The following is a 10,417-nucleotide window of genomic DNA, read 5'->3' on the forward strand; positions in this document are numbered from 1 at the left end:
ATATTTTATATTATTAAAACCAACAAATGACACATCAAAAAATAATAACAAATTATAAATATACATAAATAAAATAACATTAATTAAAGCCTTTAGACAAAAAAAAAAAAATTTTGGCAATTTATTTCATTTATTTTTCTCATTATAATTATTATTATTATTAATAAATAAATAATTTTCCGTCACGTCTATTAAAAAAAAAAAATTTATTTATGTATTTTGTTAAAAAAATTTTTTTTTTGATTAATAAAATAATCTTTTACAACAACAATAAAACGATAAGTACATTTACATAAAAAAAAAAAAAACCATAAACCAACATATTAATTCGATAAATTAATCACAAAAATAAAACGAACAAAAAAAATCCATTTATAATTTTTACGTCCATAATGTCATAGGCATCAATCCAGTCATGCCATCCGTGAGTTTAGGAGATAAATCTTCACTTTTTAAAAATTCCAACGGTAAATCAACCAAATGACCTTTGATCTTTTCGATTAATTCTTTTGCCGATTCGAAATCCGTATCTATTAATTTCTCTTCTTTGCAATACGCTTTGAATTCTCTAAACGTCGATACCTTATTCGTCGGAAAACATTTGAAAACCTTAAAAATAAAATTTATTTAAAAAAAAAAAAAAAAAATGTATAATTTTTATAACATTTATAATCAGGTACGTTCTTCTTCGCGTACCTCTTCGAAATACGTTGTGTTGTTATTTGATTGTGACACCCATTTTGTATAAAAATCATCCGATATGGGATCTACGAGATCTCGATAACCTATTCTATCTCCTGAATCGTGCCTGTGACACTGACTCAAAAGTCCCAAATGCTCGGCAAATAAATACTTCCTGAGGGAAGACGCATACCTTCCGACTGGAACCTTTTCATCATTCATGTATCCTTCGACGAATTCTTCATCCTTAAAAATTTAATTTTTTTATACCTTAAACTGTGATGGATGATGCAAGAGAGAATGAATTAAAATTACCTTTAATATGACGGCAATTTCGGAATCTCTACTCCCCAACAAACTCCTATCGTTTATGTTTGCCGAACCGCAAATAACTATTTTGTCATCGACAATCATGAGTTTCGAATGAACGTATATTAATTCCGTGACGTACGTTTCGTGAAATTCCGAATATTTTCTCAAACCGTGAAATGTTATGTAATCCGATGGATTTTCCACTCCCATTTCCTTTAGCTTTTCCAACAGCGAATACGAGCCCCGACATATCGACGAATAATTCCAATGAGTTATCGCGTGAAGTGACGTACCGCTCCGACGTCCTATTTCTCCCTCGAATCCCGGCAATAATGGAATGATAACATAAACGCGAAATTTTTTTTTCTCCCTGCGAAATCAACGAACGATTCCATTTAATATTATAATTCCCTGATAACTTTAAAATACGTGAAAGTGAAATTTTCTCACTCACGCGTGAGCTTTGACTATTCTAGTGCACAATTCTTCGCAAATTCGATTTTTAAGTAAATCGTTTTGCCTCGCGAGAGAAATGAAAAATTGATTTTCTATGTATATGTAATACTGAGATTTGATAATACATTCGAGGTAGGCTCTGTGAATGGATTCTTCGTAGGCTTCGGGATTTAAAAATCCGGCAGACCAAGCGCTCACCGATCTTAAAACCTGACATTTGACTTTGTACTGGGGATCCGTTAATTCTTTTGGCGGTGGATCGAAATGATCGTAAGATTTAGGCATTAAGTAAGGATAAAAGTGCAACTTTTTAACTTTTTCTATTTTCACGGCGTTCCAACGTTGTATGAAATGTCTGGCAACGTCGCGTGCGGCATGACCGTGAACCATGACTCCGATGTCGTGCCAAGGCATTCTTGGAGTTTTTGTTCGATCGAATAAATCTTGAATGAGATAAATTATAAGTGAGGAATTGCGGATATATCCAATCATAGCTTTTCCAGGTTTTTCTTACTCACCTTGAAAGGGAGAATCTAAATCGCAGAAATCTTTCAAAAGAAAATTTGTGTAATCCTTTCCGATCCAGTAGACGACGGGAGGAGCATTTAATTCGTCACGGGAATCATTACGTCTGAAATAAAAATTAAATATTTTTTAAAAAATGAATAAAAAATTAGAAGAAGAATCCTCAAAAAAAAAAAAAAAAAAAAAAAAAATTACTCGAATTCCTTATGGTTAACTTCTTTACTATCCACTTCGTCCATTATCATTTCCGCCGTTTCTTCCGCCGGTACCTCATTTGAAAAAGCACTGAAACAATTTCCCGAAACGCATTCGCTCATCCTTTGCATAAACGTCTTCCTTTCCAATTCCGGTGTGTCGCACTTAACCTCTTCCGGTTCCCGTGGAGTTTCCATTTCGTTATTTATAAAATTTATATTACCGTTAATAAGTGACTCTTTCTTCTGTTTCGATTCCGTTTCCCTGGTTTGTATCTGAGTATGACTAGTTTCTCTATCGATGAATTCCTTCGAAAGATTTGCCGGATTAACATCAAAACTTTCCACAGTCGTTTCCTTACTCATCAGGCTGCAAATTTGATATCAATGCTCAATATTTCAAAATACATTTTTTTTTATAATAAAAAATAAAAAATTTTTTTTTTACTTTTCGAAAACATCTATTTCCTCCGTCCATTTGGGTTGTTCGGGAGGGAAATAACATCCTGGAAAAGAACACGTCGAACAATGAATTCCACCGAAATCGGAAAGCCTGTTAAACAAAAAATCCCTTTTTCACACGCGTTTTCCAGGAATTAAGTTAGGATAACGTAACGATAACAAATACCTGTGTTCGAACGTGTCCCATCTACCGTAGCATAAATCCATTCCTCCCAAAAAGGCGATTGTTTGATCGATGCAAACAATTTTCTCGTGATGAGCCCAAAGGAATACTCCAGATTTTGCATGATCGGGATGTCTTAATACCTGAAAAAATAATAAAATTACGTTTAGGGTAACGCAAACAATGTTTCTTCCGTTCATTTTGCAAATGTAGTAAAAAATTATTCTAAAGATGAAGGCTAATAATTTTTTTTTTAAAGGTTTCATACCTTAATGTTTTCCGAATGAAGTTTTCTCAAAGTGTTTCTACTATAATTCGAATCAAGACCTAGAGCTTGTTTAACTTCTTTGTACAAAAGGACAAATATTTTGATTCCTTCATTCTAAAAACAAACAAACAAACAAACATATTAACGATTTTTATTGTTTTATCGTTTAAACAAATTATTATGTCGTAAGCCTCATTATAAATAAAATAATAAAAAAAAAAACAAGATGTTATGTGAAATTTATTAAGGTGTATAAAAACAAAAAAAAAAAAAAACCACTGCAAAAGAAGGCATTTATTTAAAAATTTTTCAAGCATTATTTAATAAGTTGGCCCAAATTATTATTATTATTATTATTGTTTATTAACTAACTATGCGTTTGAAAGCGTAGATAATTATTTACCAATACTTATTTTTTTTCCAATCACCATTTAAGAATTTGCTATAATAAAAAAAAAATAAAATGTACTAAAAACTAATGAATAAAAAAAAAAAAAAAAAAAAAACAATTCGATTATGGTTTGATGAATGAATAATGGGAATACTACTTAACCTCCCCTCCCCTCCCTCTCCCCCCCATCTTGAAAGATGGAAGCAACTTAAAATCTTGAGTACAAATATCATATTAATCACTACTTTTCTACCAAATAAAATAAGCTAGCTACCATTCCAACTATTATTATATAATTTTATATAGTAGAATCACTTACAGCCTTCTTTTGTAGGAGACAATCCAACCTCCATTCATGATTACCTCTTAATACTGGACGTTTTAAATATATTTCAGGGCTCAGCCACCAATCCGTAATGAAAATTTCTTCTTTTGCACTATTAATGGCGTCTGCAACGGCCGACATGTAAGATGACCCGTCGACATACCACGAAGCTGTGCAGTCGGATCTTTTCGGTGCAAAAGATGAATATTTGTTGTCGTGAGTAAACCCGTAACCTGACATCATTAAATTCCATTAACGTCATTCATAAACACGTGTTAATAACGAATAAAAATATCGGTCGCACCTTGTTTTTTTGCCGTTTCTTTTATGTAATTGGACAAATCTTGTCTTTTTTTACTTCCGTCGCATTTGACCAACAACCTTCTTTGCAAATTCAATATTTGAAGCTTATCACGTCTTCTCACGTTGGAAAATGCGCTGGCTACTTCAAATTCCTGATCGAAAAGTACGATACCGCGTAAAAGACCATCTCTGGCTCTCACGTAACCGAGGAACGTGTCTTTGACGAATAACCATCGTTTTTTCCACCGATTACAATTATACGTGCAAAAATCGGAACACCTTGAAATGAAAATTTTTTAATACACAATTCAAATAAAATAAAATATTTTAATTGGTCAATTAAAAATTTTCCTTACGGTCCGCAACAGTTTAAAGCTTCGAGTAAACCGAAACAATCGCAACTTCTTTGCATGCTCCCCGTTTGTTTTTCAATAAATTCCTCTCTCCCTTTATCCCCTAAATCTTTAATGAAAGAATAATGGCTGACCAAAAGAAATTCAATCGTTTCCGGATGATCTCTATAAAGTTTTATATTTAATAATTTGTTTAAATAATCTTCCAATTGTTCTACTCTTTTATCTATTTGATCGTATCCTATTAAAACTTCCGGTTTGTTGGGAAACCTGTTGACAAAAAAAAAAAATTTTTTTCATTATCATTCAATATTGAATCCCCCTCCTCCTCCTCCCCCCCCCAAAAAAAAAAAAAAAACAACAAAATTTTCTTTTATTAACCTAGGCAAAGCAGTTTTAGATTTTCCCTCCTCATTTTCCCCACTTTTTTTTAATTCTTTAAAATTTTCTCTATCGTTTCTATGTTTTTCTGTTGGAAATGGTATCATTAATGTTGCTCGAAATAATTTGAGTTGCTGATGAAGGAATTGAATGCTTTTGTAACGTTTTTGAATGACCCACGTGAAATTTCCATGTTGCAATTCAATTGTGTATCTAATAAAGATCATTTAATAAAAAAAAAAAAAAACTTTAATCGATTCTCTTTTTTCGATCTTAAATCAATGAAATTTTTTTTTTTTTATTAACTCACAAGTAAGGATGTAATAAATGAGTCGTTACGCTTCTTTCATATTTAATTATTTTGGCCGTGATCGGTGTATTTGGAATAAATATACTCCTTTTCCTACTTTTAAATCCAACGGGTTCGTTATGTACCGATAAAAATGGAACTTCTTTTCCTTCTACGTATCAAAAAAAAAATTTAAATATTACAAAAGGAACACTTTATTAAATAAATTTATATCAATTAAAAAAAAAAAAAAAGAAACAATTTTTTACCGCCATCTTCTTTTTCATCGAATAAAATGGATCCGATTGTTCCTCTTTCAACATCATCCGGTAACTCATCGTACTCGTCTACGTCTTGCATACTTTTAATAATTTATTATTTCCTTTATGAGCAAACATATGTGTGTGTATCGTACCTGGAATTTTAATATAAAATAAATAAATAATATTCTGTGACATTTTAAACAATTAATTCTTAATAATAAACTGACACGAAGGCAGCACATTGGATATGGATAAATAATAATAATAATAACGATAATTTTTATTTTATCTAAGAATTCTACGTGTGATCTTAAGTTCGCTCAAAAAAAAAATTGTTTTTTTTTTTTTTTTTTTTGTCCCATATTTATTACATAATACTGTTATTATTAAGTTATTATTATTGTCATTAACAAATTATTAAAACTAATTACATGTAATTAAAAAAAATGTTATTAACACGTATGTACGAACGGTATTATTTTAAAAAATTGACACTCGCGTAAGGTAAACATAAGAAACACATTCCGATAAATAATCACAAGTCAAAATTAAAATAAATTTAAAAAAATAAAAAAAAAATAAAATTTTTTTTCTTATGTGACTTTATTTATGACGTCATAAATTTAAATTTAAATTTAATTTGGCTAAGATTTTGATTGAAAATCTAATGATTACTTGATCATAATAAATTTTGTCTCTCTCTCTCTCAAAAAAAAAAAAAAAAAATTTAATAAATAATAATTGAAATCGATTCAAAAAAAAAAAAAAATTCAAACATTAAAATTAAATGGAAAAAAAAAAAAAATTTTATTAAATAAATATTTATTCGAAGAAGATTTATGTTAAAAAATTTGTTTTAAAATGAAATTTGATGATTAACAAATGAAAACAACACATTTTGTAAAAAAACAAAAAACTGTTTAAAACCACATGTTATGATATAAAACCGAAAACATATTATTATTATTTAAATAATAATGTGAATTCATTCGTTTAAATTATTTTCACATGAAAATGTCAAAATTTTTATTTTTAAATGAATTTTAAATACTTACAATTATTATTATTATTTTTTGTTCAATGTTTAGTTGAAGAAGTGGTAATAAATTTTATGAAAAACAGAAACTATTCGATTAAATTGTCATTAAAAATATATTAATCACCTTCAACAATATAAATTTTTTATAAATACCTTTTTAATCCAATGATATTTTTCAATATCATATCCTTTGAAAGCATCAAGTTTTAATAAAAATATTTTAATTATTATCCATTTTCTTTTTTTCTATTAATACAATAATCTCAAAACTATTCATTGTTATTTTTTTTTTATTTGTTGTTATTTAAATCAATTTACAATCGCGAAACTTTATTAGAATAAAAAATTTTAGTTATATGAAAGACCTTGACATAAATTATTCAATGAAACTTAATAAAAAACTTATTTAAACGTCAGTAGTGAGTAAAAACAATTTTTTTTTTGCAAAATAGAAAATAAATAATATAAAATTCAAATTATTTGAAATTGTAAAATGATAAAATGAAACAATTGCCGCATACAATGAGTAATCCTAAGTAATGTAAGGGCGTTTCTGTTAATTACAATATAAAAATAAAAACAGTAAACGATATATTAATATAAAAAAACTTACCCTTTGATTTGTTGTAAAATTAAAATTATTTATTTAAAACTCGCCATTTACTATAATTTTTTTTTTTGTCAGTTTAATTTGTACTTTAATTTTCATTTTCATTTTTGTTCACATTTCTGAGCACGGGTGAATTACATTATAATGTAATTGGTAGCACTGATAAAGTTCCGTTATTTTTTTTAACGCTTCTGGCTCCAGTTAAAATTATCGACTGATGAAATCACTCATAAATTTTAAAAATAGAAAAACAATACGGTTAAAATTTTACTCATACCTAATAAGTAATTTAAAAGCCTGAAATCGTAGAAAACTAATATTTGAATTATAAAATTAAAACTTAAATGATATTTGATATTTGAAAAATTTTGTCCTTAGATTCACACTTTTTTTTCTTATATAGTTTTTATTTATTTCATTATGTAAAAAATATTCATAATTTAAACTTGGAAATTATTTAATAAATTGTTGTTGTTTGGTGATTAATTGGTTAAATTTATGAAAATATAAAAAAACAATTACTTAAACTTTACTTTAATATATATATATTAAATGTGATATACAGTTTTTCTTTTTTTTTTTTTAATGGAATTGACTTCAAAATTGAATTTACAAAAAATATTTTCACTTAAAAATTAAATGCTTTTCACAATTTTTACCATCAACTGATTACTTTAGTTTCAACACAAACAATATACAAAACCATTTTGAATGTTTCAAACTGAATATAAAGTGAAAGATAAACTGTTGTATTATTATTATTATTATTATTATTATTATGATATCAAAGATACTGTAAACTTAATGAATTATCAAAAGCTATTTCATTGTTTTCAAAAGGACTGTAAGTGGTAGCAGCATTTTTCTCATTTTCTATTATAGACTCCTTATTAGAATCTGATTTTACAGATACAACTTCATCTGAATCTAATTGTGGCAATGGGGGTAATCCGATAATTTCTCTCACGGCTGAAGGAATTTTAGAAGCTGTAGATAATTGAAAATAAATCCCTTCTGCTTTTCTTAAAATCATATCAGAATCTATATTATTTGCTAATTCATTAATGTGCTGCAAAATCGAATAAAATGGTTGAATAGTTTCAAAAAAAAATGTATATATATGAGTTTTGTAATATTCATTCGTACCTTTAAAATTTCAGTAAAACCATAATTATTTGAAATGATTCTATCTTTTTCTGTGTCCAAGATGGCTGCACTCACAAGTAAGTGAAAATTTTTGCAAGGCCAATCAGTCCAAAGTGCTTCCCATAGAGTAAATAATTGATCATGATTAAATTCTCTTTTAAACCAAATAAGCACCCATCGAAAACAGAAATACATGTTTCCTGATTCGTGACGTTCCAAATAATTGGCCAGCTCAGGTTCGATAACACGTAATAAGCAATGTATCTGACACAATTGTTCTTTCATTTCGGCTTGATTTATGTCAAAATTACGATACTGGAATAATTTAAATTTCCTTTTAAAACTTGAAAACTATTTTGCAATGTTCACTCAAATAATGTTTCACTCACTACTACTCACCACTTTATTCATAAAACCGACAAAACACCAAAAAGTGTCCACCTCATCTTTCAATTGCATGAGGAGTGGAGACAGTAAATCACTCATACCTTGAACGTAACCCAAATCAAAATTATACATAACATAAGTCATTAAAATTTCCTTTAACGTCACTATATTGGGATTATCGTTTCCGGCGAAAAATTCCAAATTTCTATCCGTCCTACACACATCTTTTTCTATAACAAAAAAAAAAAAAAAATAATAATAATGAATTAAAACTTTATTTTTAATTATGCTTAATTGCACAAAATCATTCATACCTATCAAACTTTTTCTTTCTTTATAATCAAAAAAATTATTTTCTTGTTCTAAAGTCTTGGTCTTCCATTGTGCTTTCATTGTAAAATAATAATTTTTTTTTTCTTCTCTAATAACTTCTCTTTCGCAAAATGTCGAATCCCAAGGATAATAGCCGAGTAAAAATTTCCAAACTTCAGATTTCAAATCCCAAGAAATTCCCTGAAAAAAAAAAAAAAAAAAAAGATAACAAATTATTTATAATTTTGAAATTGCACTGTGTGTAACTAAAAAAAAAAATTACATACTCCATGAAAAATAATATCTTTAACTGCGTTCAAATCTTGAATTCGACCTGAATCATCAATGTATGCACTCCATTTTTCAACATTTAAAGGAGAAGATCTAAGTGGAAGAGTTCTGGGCGGTAAAAGTGATTCTTTTGAAGAGAGTTCAAAATCATCAGGAGAAATCGAGTATGAAAATTGTGGGAATTCTTCAGATGCAAAACTTTTATTCAATATATCTGTGCCATTGTTAACTTCTGTAAATTGTGGCTTATACGCTAGAAAAAAAAAAAAAAAATTTTATCGTTTTATGCACTACTAATAGAGCAGATTATTAAGTAACAGACATAATATAAATTATTGCTTGGATATAATGAAATTTTTTTATCACTTACAAAATGCATCAGTCACTTTACTAAATGCACTCAGTGTGGTTTCATATGGTCTGTCCTGTAGATTTTTGATAAAACTCCAAATTGCATCACTTCTGGTATTATCATCGGTAAATAAATTAAGTTCTGCAAATGACTGTTCCAAGCTTTGTATTTCCTTTTGACTTTTGACAATGAATAAGTTTGGCTTTTTTTTCGAACTGCGTCAAATAAATCAAAAAACATTTATCAAATGAATATAATTTACATGAACTGTAATTAATTTAGGAGTAATGATTGCTTCATACATTTTACAAAGCAATAAAAGTATTAAAAGGAGTGATTTAAAAATAAAAACCTACACAGTTGTAGTTAAAAAATTATTGAGAAATGTGATAAAATTCTCTATCCGACGAATTTCAAAGGAAAATGTGTATATCAGTTCTCCTTTTTCGTAAAAGATCAAATGTTTTTTTTTATGTATCACTTCAAAACTATATAAATCATTAAGAGAAATTTTAACTAATGGATTTCGAATATTTTTATGATTCCCTGAAAAGAAAAAAAAAAAATGAATTATTTTGATAATTTATTACCAAAAAAAAAAAAAAAATAGTCAATAATCGGCTTTCTTTAATTAAATTGAATATTTACAATTAATTAAAAGTTAAAGTTATTTTAAATTGTTTTAAATATTTGTAAATTTCTTTTATAAAGTTTAGAAAAAATTTATATTCATTCTAGAAAATTCCTTTTTAAAATTTAGCGACTATCGAAAATTTTGAATATAATTTCATAGCATAAACTTAATTTTCATAAGAAAAAAAAAAAAAAAACACAAAATCAAATTAATGTGAACATTGCTTATCTGTATTTGACTTATCATCAAAGAATTTTATTTATTGAACCTTTGAAACATA

The 10,417-nt window shown here is 27.6% G+C and overlaps 2 protein-coding genes across 2 annotated transcripts; both read right to left on the reverse strand.

The window, feature by feature from the left end:
• Nucleotides 1-381: 381 nt before the first annotated feature.
• Phum_PHUM612110 (phospholipase D, putative) lies at nucleotides 382-5,463 on the reverse strand (the record flags this gene model as incomplete). Its single annotated transcript, XM_002433022.1, has 15 exons — nucleotides 382-582; nucleotides 697-927; nucleotides 997-1,363; nucleotides 1,448-1,892; nucleotides 1,968-2,080; nucleotides 2,170-2,538; nucleotides 2,617-2,721; nucleotides 2,797-2,936; nucleotides 3,062-3,175; nucleotides 3,772-4,010; nucleotides 4,082-4,359; nucleotides 4,437-4,703; nucleotides 4,815-5,027; nucleotides 5,125-5,275; nucleotides 5,373-5,463. The coding sequence occupies 15 exons, from the start codon at nucleotides 5,461-5,463 to the stop codon at nucleotides 382-384; spliced, it is 3,324 nt and encodes a 1,107-aa protein (XP_002433067.1).
• A 2,336-nt stretch (nucleotides 5,464-7,799) lies between these two features.
• Phum_PHUM612120 (uncharacterized protein) lies at nucleotides 7,800-9,807 on the reverse strand (the record flags this gene model as incomplete). Its single annotated transcript, XM_002433023.1, has 7 exons — nucleotides 7,800-8,084; nucleotides 8,162-8,476; nucleotides 8,561-8,778; nucleotides 8,863-9,061; nucleotides 9,148-9,404; nucleotides 9,522-9,705; nucleotides 9,766-9,807. 7 exons carry the CDS (start codon nucleotides 9,805-9,807, stop codon nucleotides 7,800-7,802), a joined length of 1,500 nt encoding a protein of 499 aa, XP_002433068.1.
• Nucleotides 9,808-10,417: the final 610 nt, after the last annotated feature.

Source organism: Pediculus humanus, genomic scaffold (assembly GCF_000006295.1).
Source record: "Pediculus humanus corporis 1103172108319 genomic scaffold, whole genome shotgun sequence".
Taxonomy (NCBI): Eukaryota; Metazoa; Arthropoda; class Insecta; order Psocodea; family Pediculidae; genus Pediculus; species Pediculus humanus.